Genomic DNA, 21,533 nt, shown 5'->3' on the forward strand with positions numbered 1-21,533 from the left:
AATTTCGAATTTTTTTTTTTTGTGATAAGACCCTAAAAACTAGTTCATATATGATGAGCACACTTTAACTGGGGTTCAAGGCATAAAAAATGTGTCAGTGTGTATGGCCATACCTGCCTCTCATTGCTTAATTTTGTCACTTATCAAAAGTAAAGCAGTGCTGTCCCTGGTTAATACTTGAATGGGAGACCACTGAGACTTCCAGGTACTGCGATGGGTTGGCAGTCACCAAGTGATGCTCTAGTAAAGCAAATTTTTTAAAAAAAGTTTTAGACATTTTTTCCTAGGAAAAGGCGAAAAAGTGACAAACTTTTTAGAAAATGTTGCGAGGATTTTACGGCCACAACTGCCTCTCCTTATCTGGTTTTGTCACTTATCAAAAGTAAATCAGTGCTGTCTCTGGTTAATACTTGAATGGGAGACCACTGAGACCTCCAAGTCCTGCTGTCACCGAGTGAAGATATAGTAAAGCAAAAGAAATTAAACATTTAGCTTTTTTTGGGGGGGTAAGGCCATAGTGAGGCATAAAAAATGCAGAAAAGTGACAAACACCCAAAAACAAAGTTGGAGCTATTTATGGCCATACCTGTCTCTCATTGACCAATTTTGTCAGTTTTCAAAAATTAAGCAGTGATGTCCCTGGTTAATAATTGGATGGGAGACTGATTGAGGCTTTAGTAAGGCAAAGAACTTTAATTGTTTTGTTTTTTTCTAGGATAAGCCAAAAAAGTGACAAAAGCATAAGTAAGGCATAGAAAATATAGGGCCATACCTGTGTCTCATTGCCTGATCTTGACACTTATCAAAAGTAAAGCAGTGCTGTCTCTGGTTAATACTTGAATGGGAGACCACTGAGACTTCCTGGTGATTCAGTTAAGCTAAAGAAATTACATATTTAGGATTTTTCCTGGGGTAAGGCTATAATAAGGCATACAAATTGTGAAAAAGTGATAAACACCTAAAAATGGAGGTCAGGCTCCAAAATGTGGGTGTTTTTCACATTTTTCTCATTTTTCTTGCCTTAATCGATTTGAACCCCGGTTAAAGTGTGCTCATCATATTTGAAGTAGTTTTCAGGGTATTATGATAGCTTCATCTCAAAAAAAAAATTCGAAATTTTTTTCATTTTTATGCCTTACTATAGCCTTACCTCCGAAAATGTGGGTGTTTTTCACATTTTTCTCATTTTTCTTGCCTTAATCGATTTGAACCCCGGTTAAAGTGTGCTCATCATATTTGAAGTAGTTTTCAGGGTATTATGATAGCTTCATCTCAAAAAAAAAATTTCGAAACTTTTTCCATTTTTATGCCTTACTATAGCCTTACCTCCGAAAATGTGGGTGTTTTTCACATTTTTCTCATTTTTCTTGCCTTAATCGATGTGAACCCCGGTTAAAGTGTGCTCATCATATTTGAAGTAGTTTTCAGGGTATTATGATAGCTTCATCTCAAAAAAAAAATTTCGAAAATTTTTCCATTTTTATGCCTTACTATAGCCTTACCGCCGAAAATGTGGGTGTTTTTCACATTTTTCTTGCCTTAATCGATTTGAACCCCGGTTAAAGTTTGCTCATCATATTTGAAGTAGTTTTCAGGGTAATATGATAGCTTCATCTCAAAAAAAAAAATTCGAAAATTTTTTCATTTTTATGCCTTACTATAGCCTTACCTCCGAAAATGTGGGTGTTTTTCACATTTTTCTCATTTTTCTTGCCTTAATCGATGTGAACCCCGGTTAAAGTGTGCTCATCATATTTGAAGTAGTTTTCAGGGTATTATGATAGCTTCATCTCAAAAAAAAAATTTCGAAAATTTTTCCATTTTTATGCCTTACTATAGCCTTACCGCCGAAAATGTGGGTGTTTTTCACATTTTTCTCATTTTTCTTGCCTTAATCGATTTGAACCCCGGTTAAAGTGTGCTCATCATATTTGAAGTAGTTTTCAGGGTATTATGATAGCTTCATCTCAAAAAAAAAAATTCCGAAAATTTTTCCATTTTTATGCCTTACTATAGCCTTACCTCCGAAAATGTGGGTGTTTTTCACATTTTTCTCATTTTTCTTGCCTTAATCGATGTGAACCCCGGTTAAAGTGTGCTCATCATATTTGAAGTAGTTTTCAGGGTAATATGATAGCTTCATCTCAAAAAAAAAAATTCGAAATTTTTTTCATTTTTATGCCTTACCTCCGAAAATGTGGGTGTTTTTCACATTTTTCTCATTTTTCTTGCCTTAATCGATTTGAACCCCGGTTAAAGTGTGCTCATCATATTTGAAGTAGTTTTCAGGGTATTATGATAGCTTTATCTCAAAAAAAAATTTTCGAAAATATTTCCATTTTTATGCCTTACTATAGCCTTACCTCCGAAAATGTGGGTGTTTTTCACATTTTTCTCATTTTTCTTGCCTTAATCGATTTGAACCCCGGTTAAAGTGTGCTCATCATATTTGAAGTAGTTTTCAGGGTATTATGATAGCTTCATCTCAAAAAAAAAATTTTCGAAAATTTTTCCATTTTTATGCCTTACTATAGCCTTACCTCCGAAAATGTGGGTGTTTTTCACATTTTTCTCATTTTTCTTGCCTTAATTGATTTGAACCCCGGTTAAAGTGTGCTCATCATATTTGAAGTAGTTTTCAGGGTATTATGATGGCTTCATCTCAAAAAAAAATTTTCGAACATTTTTTCATTTTTATGCCTTACTATAGCCTTACCTCCGAAAATGTGGGTGTTTTTCACATTTTTCTCATTTTTCTTGCCTTAATCGATTTGAACCCCGGTTAAAGTGTGCTCATCATATTTGAAGTAGTTTTCAGGGTATTATGATAGCTTTATCTCAAAAAAAAAATTTCGAAAATATTTCCATTTTTATGCCTTACTATAGCCTTACCTCCGAAAATGTGGGTGTTTTTCACATTTTTCTCATTTTTCTTGCCTTAATCGATTTGAACCCCGGTTAAAGTGTGCTCATCATATTTGAAGTAGTTTTCAGGGTATTATGATAGCTTCATCTCAAAAAAAAAATTTTCGAAAATTTTTCCATTTTTATGCCTTACTATAGCCTTACCTCCGAAAATGTGGGTGTTTTTCACATTTTTCTCATTTTTCTTGCCTTAATCGATTTGAACCCCGGTTAAAGTGTGCTCATCATATTTGAAGTAGTTTTCAGGGTATTATGATAGCTTCATCTCAAAAAAAAAAATTTCGAAATTTTTTCCATTTTTATGCCTTACTATAGCCTTACCTCCGAAAATGTGGGTGTTTTTCACATTTTTCTCATTTTTCTTGCCTTAATCGATTTGAACCCCGGTTAAAGTGTGCTCATCATATTTGAAGTAGTTTTCAGGGTATTATGATAGCTTCATTTCAAAAAAAAAATTTCGAAAATTTTTCCATTTTTATGCCTTACTATAGCCTTACCTCCGAAAATGTGGGTGTTTTTCACATTTTTCTCATTTTTCTTGCCTTAATTGATTTGAACCCCGGTTAAAGTGTGCTCATCATATTTGAAGTAGTTTTCAGGGTATTATGATAGCTTCATCTCAAAAAAAAATTTCGAAAATTTTTTTCATTTTTTTGCCTTACTATAGCCTTACCTCCGAAAATGTGGGTGTTTTTCACATTTTTCTTGCCTTAATCGATTTGAACCCCGGTTAAAGTGTGCTCATCATATTTGAAGTAGTTTTCAGGGTATTATGATAGCTTTATCTCAAAAAAAAAATTTCGAAAATATTTCCATTTTTATGCCTTCCTATAGCCTTACCTCCGAAAATGTGGGTGTTTTTCACATTTTTCTCATTTTTCTTGCCTTAATCGATTTGAACCCCGGTTAAAGTGTGCTCATCATATTTGAAGTAGTTTTCAGGGTATTATGATAGCTTCATCTCAAAAAAAAAAATTCGAAAATGTTTTCATTTTTATGCCTTACTATAGCCTTACCTCCGAAAATGTGGGTGTTTTTCACATTTTTCTTGCCTTAATCGATTTGAACCCCGGTTAAAGTGTGCTCATCATATTTGAAGTAGTTTTCAAGGTATTATGATAGCTTCATCTCAAAAAAAAAATTTCGAAAATTTTTCCATTTTTATGCCTTACTATAGCCTTACCTCCGAAAATGTGGGTGTTTTTCACATTTTCCTCATTTTTCTTGCCTTAATCGATTTGAACCCCGGTTAAAGTGTGCTCATCATATTTGAAGTAGTTTTCAGGGTATTATGATAGCTTCATCTCAAAAAAAAAAATTCCAAAAATGTTTTCCATTTTAATGCCTTACTATAGCCTTACTTCCAAACGGTGGGTGTTTTTCACATTTTTCTAATTTTTCATGCCTTAATCGATTTGAACCCCGGTTAAAGTGTGCTCATAATATGTGAAGTCGTTTTTAGGGTGTCATGATAGCTTTATCTCAAAAAAAAATTTCGAAAATTTTTCCATTTTTATGCCTTAGTATAGCCTTACTTCCAAACAATGGGTGTTTTTCACATTTTTCTCATTTTTCTCATTTTTCTTGCCTTAATCGATTTGAACCCCGGTTAAAGTGTGCTCATCATATTTGAAGTAGTTTTCAGGGTATTATGATAGCTTCATCTCAAAAAAAAAAGTTTCGAAAATTTTTCCATTTTTATGCCTTACTATATATAGCCTTACCTCCGAAAATGTGGGTGTTTTTCACATTTTTCTCATTTTTCTTGCCTTAATCGATTTGAACCCCGGTTAAAGTGTGCTCATCATATTTGAAGTAGTTTTCAGGGTAATATGATAGCTTCATCTCAAAAAAAAAAATTCGAAATTTTTTTCATTTTTATGCCTTACCTCCGAAAATGTGGGTGTTTTTCACATTTTTCTCATTTTTCTTGCCTTAATCGATTTGAACCCCGGTTAAAGTGTGCTCATCATATTTGAAGTAGTTTTCAGGGTATTATGATAGCTTCATCTCAAAAAAAAAATTTTCGAAAATTTTTCCATTTTTATGCCTTACTATAGCCTTACCTCCGAAAATGTGGGTGTTTTTCACATTTTTCTCATTTTTCTTGCCTTAATTGATTTGAACCCCGGTTAAAGTGTGCTCATCATATTTGAAGTAGTTTTCAGGGTATTATGATGGCTTCATCTCAAAAAAAAATTTTCGAACATTTTTTCATTTTTATGCCTTACTATAGCCTTACCTCCGAAAATGTGGGTGTTTTTCACATTTTTCTCATTTTTCTTGCCTTAATCGATTTGAACCCCGGTTAAAGTGTGCTCATCATATTTGAAGTAGTTTTCAGGGTATTATGATAGCTTTATCTCAAAAAAAAAATTTCGAAAATATTTCCATTTTTATGCCTTACTATAGCCTTACCTCCGAAAATGTGGGTGTTTTTCACATTTTTCTCATTTTTCTTGCCTTAATCGATTTGAACCCCGGTTAAAGTGTGCTCATCATATTTGAAGTAGTTTTCAGGGTATTATGATAGCTTCATCTCAAAAAAAAAATTTTCGAAAATTTTTCCATTTTTATGCCTTACTATAGCCTTACCTCCGAAAATGTGGGTGTTTTTCACATTTTTCTCATTTTTCTTGCCTTAATCGATTTGAACCCCGGTTAAAGTGTGCTCATCATATTTGAAGTAGTTTTCAGGGTATTATGATAGCTTCATCTCAAAAAAAAAAATTTCGAAAATTTTTCCATTTTTATGCCTTACTATAGCCTTACCTCTGAAAATGTGGGTGTTTTTCACATTTTTCTCATTTTTCTTGCCTTAATCGATTTGAACCCCGGTTAAAGTGTGCTCATCGTATTTGAAGTAGTTTTCAGGGTATTATGATAGCTTCATCTCAAAAAAAAAATTTCGAAAATTTTTCCATTTTTATGCCTTACTATAGCCTTACCTCCGAAAATGTGGGTGTTTTTCACATTTTTCTCATTTTTCTTGCCTTAATTGATTTGAACCCCGGTTAAAGTGTGCTCATCATATTTGAAGTAGTTTTCAGGGTATTATGATAGCTTCATCTCAAAAAAAAATTTCGAAAATTTTTTTCATTTTTTTGCCTTACTATAGCCTTACCTCCGAAAATGTGGGTGTTTTTCACATTTTTCTTGCCTTAATCGATTTGAACCCCGGTTAAAGTGTGCTCATCATATTTGAAGTAGTTTTCAGGGTATTATGATAGCTTTATCTCAAAAAAAAAAATTCGAAAATATTTCCATTTTTATGCCTTCCTATAGCCTTACCTCCGAAAATGTGGGTGTTTTTCACATTTTTCTCATTTTTCTTGCCTTTATCGATTTGAACCCCGGTTAAAGTGTGCTCATCATATTTGAAGTAGTTTTCAGGGTATTATGATAGCTTCATCTCAAAAAAAAAATTTTCGAAAATTTTTCCATTTTTATGCCTTACTATAGCCTTACCTCCGAAAATGTGGGTGTTTTTCACATTTTTCTCATTTTTCTTGCCTTAATCGATTTGAACCCCGGTTAAAGTGTGCTCATCATATTTGAAGTAGTTTTCAGGGTATTATGATAGCTTCATCTCAAAAAAAAAAATTTCGAAAATTTTTCCATTTTTATGCCTTACTATAGCCTTACCTCCGAAAATGTGGGTGTTTTTCACATTTTTCTCATTTTTCTTGCCTTAATCGATTTGAACCCCGGTTAAAGTGTGCTCATCATATTTGAAGTAGTTTTCAGGGTATTATGATAGCTTCATCTCAAAAAAAAAATTTCGAAAATTTTTCCATTTTTATGCCTTACTATAGCCTTACCTCCGAAAATGTGGGTGTTTTTCACATTTTTCTCATTTTTCTTGCCTTAATCGATTTGAACCCCGGTTAAAGTGTGCTCATCATATTTGAAGTAGTTTTCAGGGTATTATGATAGCTTCATCTCAAAAAAAAAATTTTCGAAAATTTTTCCATTTTTATGCCTTACTATAGCCTTACCTCCGAAAATGTGGGTGTTTTTCACATTTTTCTCATTTTTCTTGCCTTAATCGATTTGAACCCCGGTTAAAGTGTGCTCATCATATTTGAAGTAGTTTTCAGGGTATTATGATAGCTTCATCTCAAAAAAAAAATTTCGAAAATTTTTCCATTTTTATGCCTTACTATAGCCTTACCTCCGAAAATGTGGGTGTTTTTCACATTTTTCTCATTTTTCTTGCCTTAATTGATTTGAACCCCGGTTAAAGTGTGCTCATCATATTTGAAGTAGTTTTCAGGGTATTATGATAGCTTCATCTCAAAAAAAAATTTCGAAAATTTTTTTCATTTTTATGCCTTACTATAGCCTTACCTCCGAAAATGTGGGTGTTTTTCACATTTTTTTCATTTTTCTTGCCTTAATCGATTTGAACCCCGGTTAAAGTGTGCTCATCATATTTGAAGTAGTTTTCAGGGTATTATGATAGCCTCATCTCAAAAAAAAAATTTCGAAAATTTTTCCATTTTTATGCCTTACTCTTACCTCCGAAAATGTGGGTGTTTTTCACATTTTTCTCATTTTTCTTGCCTTAATCGATTTGAACCCCGGTTAAAGTGTGCTCATCATATTTGAAGTAGTTTTCAGGGTATTATGATAGCTTTATCTCAAAAAAAAAATTTCGAAAATATTTCCATTTTTATGCCTTACTATAGCCTTACCTCCGAAAATGTGGGTGTTTTTCACATTTTTCTCATTTTTCTTGCCTTAATCGATTTGAACCCCGGTTAAAGTGTGCTCATCATATTTGAAGTAGTTTTCAGGGTATTATGATAGCTTCATCTCAAAAAAAAAATTTTCGAAAATTTTTCCATTTTTATGCCTTACTATAGCCTTACCTCCGAAAATGTGGGTGTTTTTCACATTTTTCTCATTTTTCTTGCCTTAATCGATTTGAACCCCGGTTAAAGTGTGCTCATCATATTTGAAGTAGTTTTCAGGGTATTATGATAGCTTCATCTCAAAAAAAAAATTTCGAAATTTTTTTCATTTTTATGCCTTACTATAGCCTTACCTCCGAAAATGTGGGTGTTTTTCACATTTTTCTCATTTTTCTTGCCTTAATTGATTTGAACCCCGGTTAAAGTGTGCTCATCATATTTGAAGTAGTTTTCAGGGTATTATGATAGCTTCATCTCAAAAAAAAATTTCGAAAATTTTTTTCATTTTTATGCCTTACTATAGCCTTACCTCCGAAAATGTGGGTGTTTTTCACATTTTTTTCATGTTTCTTGCCTTAATCGATTTGAACCCCGGTTAAAGTGTGCTCATCATATTTGAAGTAGTTTTCAGGGTATTATGATAGCCTCATCTCAAAAAAAAAATTTCGAAAATTTTTCCATTTTTATGCCTTACTCTTACCTCCGAAAATGTGGGTGTTTTTCACATTTTTCTCATTTTTCTTGCCTTAATTGATTTGAACCCCGGTTAAAGTGTGCTCATCATATTTGAAGTAGTTTTCAGGGTATTATGATAGCTTCATCTCAAAAAAAAAATTTTCGAAAATTTTTCCATTTTTATGCCTTACTATAGCCTTACCTCCGAAAATGTGGGTGTTTTTCACATTTTTCTCATTTTTCTTGCCTTAATCGATTTGAACCCCGTTTAAAGTGTGCTCATCATATTTGAAGTAGTTTTCAGGGTATTATGATAGCTTTATCTCAAAAAAAAAATTTCGAAAATATTTCCATTTTTATGCCTTACTATAGCCTTACCTCCGAAAATGTGGGTGTTTTTCACATTTTTCTCATTTTTCTTGCCTTAATTGATTTGAACCCCGGTTAAAGTGTGCTCATCATATTTGAAGTAGTTTTCAGGGTATTATGATAGCCTCATCTCAAAAAAAAAATTTCGAAAATTTTTCCATTTTTATGCCTTACTCTTACCTCCGAAAATGTGGGTGTTTTTCACATTTTTCTCATTTTTCTTGCCTTAATTGATTTGAACCCTGGTTAAAGTGTGCTCATCATATTTGAAGTAGTTTTCAGGGTATTATGATAGCTTCATCGCAAAAAAAAATTTCGAAAATTTTTTCATTTCTATGCCTTACTATAGCCTTACCTCCGAAAATGTGGGTGTTTTTCACATTTTTCTCATTTTTCTTGCCTTAATCGATTTGAACCCCGGTTAAAGTGTGCTCATCATATTTGAAGTAGTTTTCAGGGTAATATGATAGCTTCATCTCAAAAAAGAAAATTCCGAAATTTTTTTCATTTTTATGCCTTACTATAGCCTTACCTCCGAAAATGTGGGTGTTTTTCACATTTTTCTCATTTTTCTTGCCTTAATCGATTTGAACCCCGGTTAAAGTGTGCTCATCATATTTGAAGTAGTTTTCAGGGTATTATGATAGCTTGATCTCAAAAAAAAAATTTCGAAAATTTTTCCATTTTTTTGCCTTACTATAGCCTTACCTCCGAAAATGTGGGTGTGTTTCACATTTTTCTTGCCTTAATCGATTTGAACCCCGGTTAAAGTGTGCTCATCATATTTGAAGTAGTTTTCAGGGTATTATGATAGCTTCATCTCAAAAAAAAAAAATTCGAAAATTTTTTCATTTTTATGCCTTACCTCCGAAAATGTGGGTGTTTTTCACATTTTTCTCATTTTTCTTGCCTTAATCGATTTGAACCCCGGTTAAAGTGTGCTCATCATATTTGAAGTAGTTTTCAGGGTATTATGATAGCTTCATCTCAAAAAAAAAAATTCCGAAAATTTTTCCATTTTTATGCCTTACTATAGCCTTACCTCCGAAAATGTGGGTGTTTTTCACATTTTTCTCATTTTTCTTGCCTTAATCGATTTGAACCCCGGTTAAAGTGTGCTCATCATATTTGAAGTAGTTTTCAGGGTATTATGATAGCTTCATCTCAAAAAAAAAATTTTCGAAAATTTTTCCATTTTTATGCCTTACTATATCCTTATCTCCGAAAATGTGGGTGTTTTTCACATTTTTCTCATTTTTCTTGCCTTAATCGATTTGAACCCCGGTTAAAGTGTGCTCATCATATTTGAAGTAGTTTTCAGGGTATTATGATAGCTTCATCTCAAAAAAAAAAATTTCGAAAATTTTTCCATTTTTATGCCTTACTATAGCCTTACCTCCGAAAATGTGGGTGTTTTTCACATTTTTCTCATTTTTCTTGCCTTAATCGATTTGAACCCCGGTTAAAGTGTGCTCATCATATTTGAAGTAGTTTTCAGGGTATTATGATAGCTTCATCTCAAAAAAAAAATTTCGAAAATTTTTCAATTTTTATGCCTTACTATAGCCTTACCTCCGAAAATGTGGGTGTTTTTCACATTTTTCTCATTTTTCTTGCCTTAATTGATTTGAACCCCAGTTAAAGTGTGCTCATCATATTTGAAGTAGTTTTCAGGGTATTATGATAGCTTCATCTCAAAAAAGAAAATTCCGAAAATTTTTTCATTTTTATGCCTTACTATAGCCTTACCTCCGAAAATGTGGGTGTTTTTCACATTTTTCTCATTTTTCTTGCCTTAATCGATTTGAACCCCGGTTAAAGTGTGCTCATCATATTTGAAGTAGTTTTCAGGGTATTATGATAGCTTCATCTCAAAAAAAAAATTTCGAAAATTTTTCCATTTTTTTGCCTTACTATATAGCCTTACCTCCGAAAATGTGGGTGTGTTTCACATTTTTCTTGCCTTAATCGATTTGAACCCCGGTTAAAGTGTGCTCATCATATTTGAAGTAGTTTTCAGGGTATTATGATAGCTTCATCTCAAAAAAAAGAATTTCGAAAATTTTTTCGTTTTTATGCCTTACCTCCGAAAATGTGGGTGTTTTTCACATTTTTCTCATTTTTCTTGCCTTAATCGATTTGAACCCCGGTTAGTGTGCTCATCATATTTGAAGTAGTTTTCAGGGTATTATGATAGCTTCATCTCAAAAAAAAAAATTCCGAAAATTTTTCCATTTTTATGCCTTACTATAGCCTTACCTCCGAAAATGTGGGTGTTTTTCACATTTTTCTCATTTTTCTTGCCTTAATTGATTTGAACCCCAGTTAAAGTGTGCTCATCATATTTGAAGTAGTTTTCAGGGTATTATGATAGCTTCATCTCAAAAAAGAAAATTCCGAAATTTTTTTCATTTTTATGCCTTACTATAGCCTTACCTCCGAAAATGTGGGTGTTTTTCACATTTTTCTCATTTTTCTTGCCTTAATCGATTTGAACCCCGGTTAAAGTGTGCTCATCATATTTGAAGTAGTTTTCAGGGTATTATGATAGCTTCATCTCAAAAAAAAAATTTCGAAAATTTTTCCATTTTTTTGCCTTACTATATAGCCTTACCTCCGAAAATGTGGGTGTGTTTCACATTTTTCTTGCCTTAATCGATTTGAACCCCGGTTAAAGTGTGCTCATCATATTTGAAGTAGTTTTCAGGGTATTATGATAGCTTCATCTCAAAAAAAAGAATTTCGAAAATTTTTTCATTTTTATGCCTTACCTCCGAAAATGTGGGTGTTTTTCACATTTTTCTCATTTTTCTTGCCTTAATCGATTTGAACCCCGGTTAAAGTGTGCTCATCATATTTGAAGTAGTTTTCAGGGTATTATGATAGCTTCATCTCAAAAAAAAAAATTCCGAAAATTTTTCCATTTTTATGCCTTACTATAGCCTTACCTCCGAAAATGTGGGTGTTTTTCACATTTTTCTCATTTTTCTTGCCTTAATCGATTTGAACCCCGGTTAAAGTGTGCTCATCATATTTGAAGTAGTTTTCAGGGTAATATGATAGCTTCATCTCAAAAAGAAAATTCGAAATTTTTTTCATTTTTATGCCTTACTATAGCCCTACCTCCAAAAATGTGGGTGTTTTTCACATTTTTCTCATTTTTCTTGCCCTAATTGATTTGAACCCCGGTTAAAGTGTGCTCATCATATTTGAAGTAGTTTTCAGGGTATTATGATAGCTTCATCTCAAAAAAAAATTTCGAAAATTTTTTCATTTTTATGCCTTACTATATATAGCCTTACCTCCGAAAATGTGGGTGTTTTTCACATTTTTCTCATTTTTCTTGCCTTAATCGATTTGAACCCCGGTTAAAGTGTGCTCATCATATTTGAAGTAGTTTTCAGGGTATTATGATAGCTTCATCTCAAAAAAAAAATTCGAAAATTTTTCCATTTTTATGCCTTACCATAGCCTTACCTCCAACGGTGGGTGTTTTTCACATTTTTCTCATTTTCATGCCAAACTGGATTTTATGCCCAGTTTAAGTGTGCCCATGATATTTGAACTAGTTTTTAAGGTCTTATGATACCCTTATTTAAAAAAAAAAAATTCGAAAATTTTTCCATTTTTATGCCTTACCATAGCCCTACCTCCAACGGTGGGTGTTTTTCACATTTTTCCACATTTTTCTCATTTTTCATGCCTTAATCGATTTGAACCCCAGTTAAAGTGTGCTCATCATATTTGAACTAGTTTTCAGAGTATTATGATAGCTTCATCTCAAAAAATATTTTTAGAAAAATTGTTCATTTTTATGCCTTACTTCATTTTTATGCCTTACTTCCAAATATGGGTGTTTTTCACATTTTTCTCATTTTCATGCCTTAATCGATTTGAACCCCGGTTAAAGTGTGCTCATCATATTTGAAGTAGTTTTCAGAGTATTATGATAGCTTCATCTCAAAAAAAAATTTCGAAAATTTTTCCATTTTTATGCCTTACTATAGCCTTACTTCCAAAATGTGGGTGTTTTTTCACATTTTTTTCATTTTTCATGCCTTAATCGATTTGAACCCCGGTAAAGTGTGCTCATCATATTTGAAGTAGTTTTTAAGGTCTTATGATAGCCTTATTTAAAAAAAAAAAAAAAAATTCGAATTTTTTTTCATTTTTATGCCTTACTTCCAAACAGTGGGTGTTTTTCACATTTTCATGCCAAACTGGATTTTATGCCCAGTTTAAGTGTGCCCATCATATTTGAACTAGTTTTTAAGGTCTTATGATAGCCTTTTTTTAAAAAAAAAAAAATTTCGAAATTTTTTTCATTTTTATGCCTTACTATAGCCTTACCTCCGAAAAAGTGGGTGTTTTTCACATTTTTCTCATTTTTCTTGCCTTAATCGATTTGAACCCCGGTTAAAGTGTGCTCATAATTTGTGAAGTCGTTTTTAGGGTGTTATGATAGCTTTATCTCAAAAAAAAATTCCAAAAATGTTTTCCATTTTAATGCCTTACTATAGCCTTACTTCCAAACGGTGGGTGTTTTTCACATTTTTCTCATTTTTCATGCCTTAATCGATTTGAACCCCGGTTAAAGTATGCTCATCATATTTAAACTAGTTTTTAGGGTCTTATTTTAGCCTTATCTCCAAAAAATATTTTTTGAAATTTTTTTTCTTTTGTATGCCTTACTGGATCTTAACCCCAGATTAAGTGTGCTTATTGTAGTTGAACTTGTTAGGTCTTATGATAGCTTTATCACAGAAAATGAAGTCCACACTTTTTCGCCTTACTATAACCATAGTTCTGTTTTTAAGTTTTTGACACTTCTTCGCCTTTTTTTTGCCCTACTACTTGTGCAAAATGTTTCAATTTCTTTACCATACTATAGCCTTACTAAATTACTGCCAACCCACTGTAGCACCTTGAAGTGTCAGTGGTCTCTGATCCAAGTATTAACCAGGTCTGCCCCTGCTTAGTGTTTCAGATCTGAGGAGATCAGCCAATGACAGGCCAGAATGGCCACGTACCACTTTATTCATGTTTTTGGGTGTTTGTCACTTTTTCACCCTTTTTTAATGCCTTGCTTATAGCCTTAACTCCATTTTGGGGTTTTTGTCATAAACAAGTTTTTAATTATCTGGATTTACATAGATTAACTTGTAAACTGCTTCCACTCCTCTGATGTAACCACACTGCATATCATCATATTTCTAAATCACATGTATTTTTTCCTACTCAGTGTGTTTTCAATGTTATCTTCAAATTGTTAAAAAAAAAAACTAACTTTCTAACCTCTTGTCCCTCTTTATGTGTTTCTCAGCTAAAAATAGCTACAACGGATACATCAAATCAAGTAAGTTTGGATTTTTCTCTTCTATTTTATTTGATTGTGCTTTCTTGGCGTCCCTATGTGTTCTGTAACTAACGCACAGTCCACCATCTTTGTGTTGTGTATGTCAAGTGTTTCTGAGGCTTTAATCAGTTCAATCAATTCAATTAGAATTACAGTGACCTGCATTGTTTCCAATTACAGTTATTTTCTATCCTAAGAAAATCAATTATAATTACATCCTCAATTACTAATCACAATTACTGAGCCTGAAATAAATAACAATTAAAAGTTAACATTTCTCTTGTGTTAGCTTTCCGTTAGCATATCTAATGCTAACAGGGCCTAAATCAGCTGTAAAATACACTAACAACAACTATCTATCATATCATTTATTTCATATCTGTTGATTACCTTGTTAGGCTTCATAAACAATGAAAATATAAGTTTTTAATATTTTTGGTGTGGGCGTCTGAGCCTTTTTCCTGTCAGTATACCCCTAGATTTATATATATATTTTTAAAGGTAAAATATCGGAAATCTTGATATGAAACATATTTCAATAATTTCTAACTACATGCGTGTAGAACTGTAACATGGTTCCACAGTTCTAATTGACAGTTTTTATAGAATTTTCATAGCAATTACAGTTACAAAGTCAATTATCTAAACTCAATTTCAATTTAGTTACGATTATGACAGCAACAGATTTTTAAAATTACGATTACAATAATAATTACACCATCATTGTAATTAAGTATCAATTACACAATTACAATTACATTTGACCCCAACCCTGGTTGCAGCTCAGCAGCAGATGGTGCTACTGACTCACTCTGAGGGTTGGATACGTCACGTTGGTAAAGCTTTCAAAATTCTAGCATTTTAAAGGTCATTTGTATGAAGATCATTTAATCAAGAGGAAGTTGCTGTATCAATGTAAGTAATAAAAACACCAGGTGATGGTTTTCAGTCCAGGATCTGTGACAGGCAGTAAATCTGTCACGCTGCGTTGTCCCTGAGAAGTGCTGTAGATGTTTGACGTGGGGCAGATGAACAGTGGAGGTCTGGAGCAGGGAGGATAATCTGCTCGACAGCTGACTGTTGAAATAATCATCTCTCCTCTCCAGTTGTAGCTCCCAGACATTTTTTTTGATTTGGACTCAGGACAGCATGCCTCTTCAGCCTCTTTTTATCTCCACCGGTTTTACTTCCATCAGATCACTTGTGGTCGAGCCGATGCCAAAGTCATTCGTCCCTTATCAGGCATAAAGTGCGCTTAGCAGCTCGTGGCTATAATTCACATTGTCACTTTAGTGTTTCAATGACATAACAATTGCTGGAACACCTGAAAGCATACTTATTAATTCATGTTTATTATAAATATCAAAGCAAATGTCATGTGGAACATTTCATTGGTGACTATATAAAGTGGTTAAGTGGTGTTAAATAAAAATGAGATTTATTTTCAATTATTTAACTATTAGCATTCTTGTGCCACATAGAATTACCACTAAGTCAGTGATTGTCTTTTAATTATGATAAGAGTCGCTGGAAGTTTCATTAAAACATTCAGGGCAGGTCTGCATTAAAGTCACATCAAATCATGTCGTGTAGTGACTTTGGGGGTTGAAGGGTCGTTTCACTCTGAAAACAGGAGAAACATTCATATTGTTTCATTTTTTTAAACCCACGTAGTGAAACTAAAAAGGAAAAAGGTCAAAATTGCCGCTTGAAAATTTGTTTTGATCACCACCGTAAATTATCCGTTTGTTGACATTTTCGCACATTGCATTGTGGGATGTGGAGTTCCGTAAACGGGTGCATTGAATTGTTTTTTTACTTCATTTTTACAATGATTTTAATAGACTAAGGGGACAATGATCGTAATTAAGTAAAAAACAACTTCTATGCGTCCGTCCCCGAGATTCCAAATCCCACAATGCAATGCGCGGAAATGTCAAGTGTTCACAGTGGAGATGAAAACAAATAATTTTAATCGGCAATTTCACACGTGGAGTTATTGATGTTTGCTTCATTGATCTATGAGGCATACACTATGATTTTATTGAATTAAAACATTTTTGGGCGGAGCAGCTTTAAAGACTCTAAACCTTTAATATTATTTACGTTTACATTTAGTCACTAAATTAATTACTGTGGGGGAAAAACACACTTATTAATAAGTCAATTGCTGCTAGCGTAAAGTGGTGTACTGTAGAGATGCTATAAGTAGTCATCCAACTGTCAACCTTTAAAGGTAATGTTAAAGCTAACAAAGATGAACAAATAACCATGAAGTAAATGTAATAAACTAATACTGGTGGTCTTCTGTACTGATCATTTAAACCAGAAACAATGTAACACGTTTTCTTGTACATCTTTTGATTGTGACTCCCCTTCATTTAGCGGTTCTCAACAACCCTCTCATCCAGTCATCAGCTTATCAGTACAAGTCAGCTAATTCAAACCACATCACAGCCAGCGAGGAGCGTTGCGAGCGTCATAGCGAAACAGCTGCTGTTCCTTTGGTAAACAACCGCAAAGGGAGCCTGCTGCCCCCCGCCAGGCCTTCTGCTCGCAGACTCAGCTTCTTGGGCTCGGGGGACTTGGCCGAGGTTGGCCAGCGACCACGCGTCACGGACGAGTCCAGCAGGCTCCAGCGGGCACGGAGTTTACCGATGAAATACAGATACCAGCCCCGACATCGCAATAGCATCACATCAATGCAGAGACAGTGTAAGGGGGCCATGCATTGAGAGCATGTGCCTGCCAGTCTGCAGTGGATGCATGTAGAACATTGTTTACTAATGACCCAGTGTGTGCAGCTGTCAGCTGTGAAGCATTAAATATTAACAAGGCCGAGGAAGATGTGAAGGGCCAATGTTGGAGCATCTCGAGGTAGGGCTTTAGCCCGACACATGCTAACAGCATCTAGGGCTGTTCAATTAGAGAAAAAATTATAATCACGATTATTTTAGTCATAATTAGTGAGGATGCAGGAACCGTCCTTCAGTCTTTGACCGATTTTGACAATTAAGATATAAAAATGTATCAATAATTCAGCACAGTGGTGCTTGTACTTGTGATTTATAACTTTTGTCATTTTTACAAAAGGTTTTTTTTCAAAAAAGGCTTCAACTTTGAATTTCAGCCATTTAATGGCTTATGCTAGCTAATGTTATTGCTAGGTTAATGCTAGCTAATGTAATTGCTAGTTTATTGCTAGGCTAATGCTAGCAAACAATAATGTTAGGCTAATGCTAATGTCAGTTAATGCTAGCTAATGCTAAAGCTAGTTTAATACAAGGCTAATGCTAACGCTAGTTCATGCTAATGTTAGCTAATACTAGGCTAATGCATCCACACTTGCATTTTCTTTAGGAAATTCAGATATTCTAGTTGAAATCAGGATTATTAAAACGATTGTCAACCAAAAAGTTATTTATTTTTTGTACTAAACAATGTCAAATATATTCTTTAAATGTAAATAAAATCCCTTAAACACTAAAATCAAGTATGTTCACTTTTGCACAAAACAAAGCACTTCTTGCACATGATGTGTCTTTGCTCTCGGTCTTCATCATCAAACCATGTATAATTGAGAAAAAAAATATATATACATTTTTTAAGAAATACTTTACAGGTTAACACTTATCTAAACATACAGTTCAAGTGCTGTTAGCGTTGTTGCCTGTGATATTAACTTGTACTATAATTTGCCTGAATAAATGACTCCAGGATAGTTAGGAAAAACCTATAATTCATTCTGTCTGTAGAGGTCAGTGCAGTACGGTGATGAAGACGTGAGGTGGCTCTAAGCTGTACATAAATCACTCGGGCCTAAGGACCAACATAATTAGAAGAGCCGAAGGTATCGCTATAAAGATCAGGACCGACCATTATTCTAAAACTGTTATCAGTATCACCACTAAAGCAAAACTTCATGCGTTTTGTTAACGTTAAAAAAGGAAAACTGTATTACACAATTAGCAAAACAGCACAGATTAGCTGCTAGCATGATAGTTGATTGTTTTACTGCGTGTTTGCAAACACTTGACTATTTAATGGCTCAACAATAGCTCAGGCGTTTCTTCCAGTTGACCCAATCCTCTCTCCACTTCGACTTTGTATTCATCTCCTTTGTTTTGCTGCAGTGTGTCTTTGCTGTAAATGACACATGGGTTTGGATCAATGTTTTGATGATTCAGCTTCTCACACTGTTCAATGTTGTTACAGTCGAAGGGGACCAACACTCTGCGATATCGCCTAAAAAAAAGCAACGCAATGGAGGAATGAGGAATTCACCAACCTCTTCACCAAAGACGATAAGGTAGGTGACAAAGATAAGTAGGCTACTGTATTTTGTGGAATATAAGTTTCACTAGAATATAGAATGCTTTCCAGAAAATGTACTAGTTTCCTATAAAACTGCACAGATAAATCGCTCTGGCCATTAAGTCACAAAACCAGATGTTTGCTCTGCTTTTCACTGCTCACTCTCTACATATGACACAATTAAAAGCTTTTAATGGTAATTTACAGTAATGGGACTGCAGCTAGCCTGATATGCTAGCCATAGCCTGCTTTTTTCGTTCAGCCCCAGAGCGCGATCAAGGCCATTTACTATTTTCAGAATTCTAACATAAACCACAAATCCACATAAAGGTCACTCCACCATATGGTTCACACCCTCAAATTTAAATGAAAACAATGACCTCATCCTTGTGAAAAATACAGTATTTTATCAAATATCTAAGTTGTAACAATTACTGTAATTTAATTGAAACACCCATAATAGCATCTTTGGATTTATAGAACATTCTTTAATAAAGTAGTTATTTCAGTCTGATTAAATAGAAGTGAGTACAGTATTTTTCTCACATAAAGATACTGGATATACAAAGAGTATCAGTAGCTGGGTTTCCATTACAGATTTTTTCAAAATAAAAGCAATATTTCTAAATGTCGACAAAGTATAATTGTGCTTTGAACGTGTTTCCATTGAAGGTGGTTTTGGGGAGGAGCCTTGCAACTCCCGTGAAATCTCATCCCGCGAGACTTTGCCGCAGGAAGATGGACGCTCCAAACCTCCTTAGAACACTTTGTATTCCTTTGTTTCACGTCTAATGTGGCACTAATTATTTTTTAAGTATAACGCTAAGAAATCCTCTTCTGTCCACACGTACCGCGTCATGTTTAAGTAGTCATGTGACCAGGTACGTCAAGTCCTGTGACTTGTATTTGTGGAAAAAGTGTTTCGATCGCGCTTTTGCGACACATTTCAATATCGAAGTGTCTGAAATTCCTCATGAAAGCGTAAAAAAAGTGTTTTTTTTTTAATTTGGGTGTTTCGGATACAGGTTTTTATTGCACAATTTAGATTTTGCGCATTTCCATGGGTAATGGAAACGCAGCTACTGATTGGTTACCCCAGTTTCTACAGTACATCTGCCTCTGAAGATCTCATCCTGCTTATGCTTTTATGAAAGGCCTGTTAGGCTCTTGGAAGTGCTCTGTGCCACCATGTTTCATGCGACACCAGCAGACTACAGCCCTTAAACAGGCCTGGCACTAATGACAGCACCAGGCTCTAAAGGATAGATAGCCTCAGGCGCTTCGTCTATTGTCGGATCCCTCTGAGGTCTCTTCAGCACGTAAGGCCAGAGATGATATGTATCAACACAAGGAAAGGGCTACCTTGCTTTTATCTTGTCTTATGAGATTAAATTGGAGCTTATTGATCTTGACTGGAGATAACACTGGTATTCAACAAGAGCCCATTATGGGGAAGATAATAGTAATAGTCATTGTCATTAAGTGCTGTGTTATAAAGAGGCCAGAGAAGACCTGCAGGCTCATGTACACAAAGCAGAACGGAGGAGATGACGTTTAATTGAAGCTGACAGATGACTTTATGTTCTCTTCGCTAAAATGGCTTCTGTACGGTTGAGCTTCTCATATCAAACCCACTCGTTTATTCTGGGGAATATAAAATGTATTAGCAATACACAGAAGGTATGAGGGTGGACAGTAAATATATACATGTATTAGCATTCTCTTTGATCTGTGGCCCCTGTGTTTCAGGTGGGAGTTTGCCCTTGTTTGATTTGGTTCAAAGTGCTGCAGGTGGTTTTTAGATTTCTGGTTGAGAAAACAAGGTTTTCTGATGCAGTAGCCATAAGCAAAATATTAGCCCACGAGAACCAATCCATACCGGTTCCATGTTAATGCACTGCGATACAGGTGGATGTTTTTTACTGTCTACATCCAGTTGAGGGGTTTGCTGTGGTAGCCTAAGGGATACTTCATTTCTACAAGCAAAGGGAAAAAAACATCTGGGTGTAGACTATATCAAATGTGTTTTTACAGGATCTGCGGCCTCAAGGCTGTTGTAAATAAATAATGATCAACAGATTGGCTGTGGGTTTTGGAGAGCCAGCCTTTGTCAGTTTGTATGATAAGAGGGATTTCAAAGAGATTCTTTGCCCTCAGTGCTCATGTTACAGTGATGCCTGTGCAGTGATGCTGAAATTGAAGATCTACATAATGTGCGTGTCTGCCTCTACTTTATGTCTTACTCAACTGTCATCACTCCACCGGAGAAGACACCTGGAATTTTGCTTTGTGACCATGTTGATAATATGCCAGATGCACCATTTAAGAAATTGAATTCCAAACTGTACTCGTGATTATTAGTGAGGATGCATGAGGCACAATTTTTTTTTCTTGCGTTACAGAAATTTGGCGCGTTTTCAACTCTTTTAGCGTTTCATCGATTTTGAAAAAATTCAGCACAGCGGTTCCTGTACTTTTTTGATTCGTAACTTTTTTAATTTTTTGCTGCTCAATGTTTTCGTTCAAACATTTTTCCCATTCATTTTGATTGGGAATTTCCATGTTTCAAGATTTAACGGCTTCAAGCTTGAACTTCAGCTGTTATAGTTTCAGATCCTTTCAACGCGCGCTCGTAGACTACATCACTTCCTTTACTCGTAATCTTTACGACAGATCTCCTGGGACGTGATATTTGAAAGTAAATCGACATTTGTTAAATATTTTAAGAGTACACATGTAAATATGTGACTTTTTTGTGGTGTTTTTAATTGTTTTTTTTGGTGGTGTTTTTAATTGTTAATTAAAAAGAGACACACACAATACACAACATTGACAATCAAAAACCAAACCAATTGGAATGAACTAAAAAAATTATAGTTATTTTTAAATAGCAGGATTTCAGCCTTTTAAATAGTACACAAACTACCGTAAAATAGGCCGACCGGATAGCGACGCGTTGGAAGGATCTGAAAGGATCAGGCCAGTGAAAGGATTGGGCACTGACAGCTAGCTAATGTTGTTGCTAGGCTAATGCTAGCTAATTTTATTATTAGCTAATGCTTATGCTAGTTAATGCTAATACTGGTTAATGCAAATGCTAATGCGAGTTCAATGATAGGCTAATGCTATCTAATGTTAATACTATGATAATGCTAATGCTCGCTTAAACTTGGCAAATCGCATTGTTAGGCTAATGC

General features: G+C 34.3%; 1 protein-coding gene across 5 annotated transcripts in view; it reads left to right on the forward strand.

Annotated features, from left to right (window-relative positions):
- LOC114481283 (calcium-activated potassium channel subunit alpha-1-like) overlaps nt 1–21,533 on the forward strand; it is a 106,885-nt gene that overhangs the window by 69,915 nt on the left and 15,437 nt on the right. For all 5 annotated transcript variants that reach the window (XM_028475976.1, XM_028475975.1, XM_028475977.1 and 2 more), the window contains 2 exons: nt 13,990–14,022; nt 18,238–18,331. In XM_028475976.1, coding sequence (XP_028331777.1) covers nt 13,990–14,022; nt 18,238–18,331 — 127 coding nt within the window. The remainder of the gene's footprint in view (nt 1–13,989; nt 14,023–18,237; nt 18,332–21,533) is intronic.

Source organism: Gouania willdenowi, chromosome 19 (assembly GCF_900634775.1).
Source record: "Gouania willdenowi chromosome 19, fGouWil2.1, whole genome shotgun sequence".
NCBI lineage: Eukaryota > Metazoa > Chordata > Actinopteri > Blenniiformes > Gobiesocidae > Gouania > Gouania willdenowi.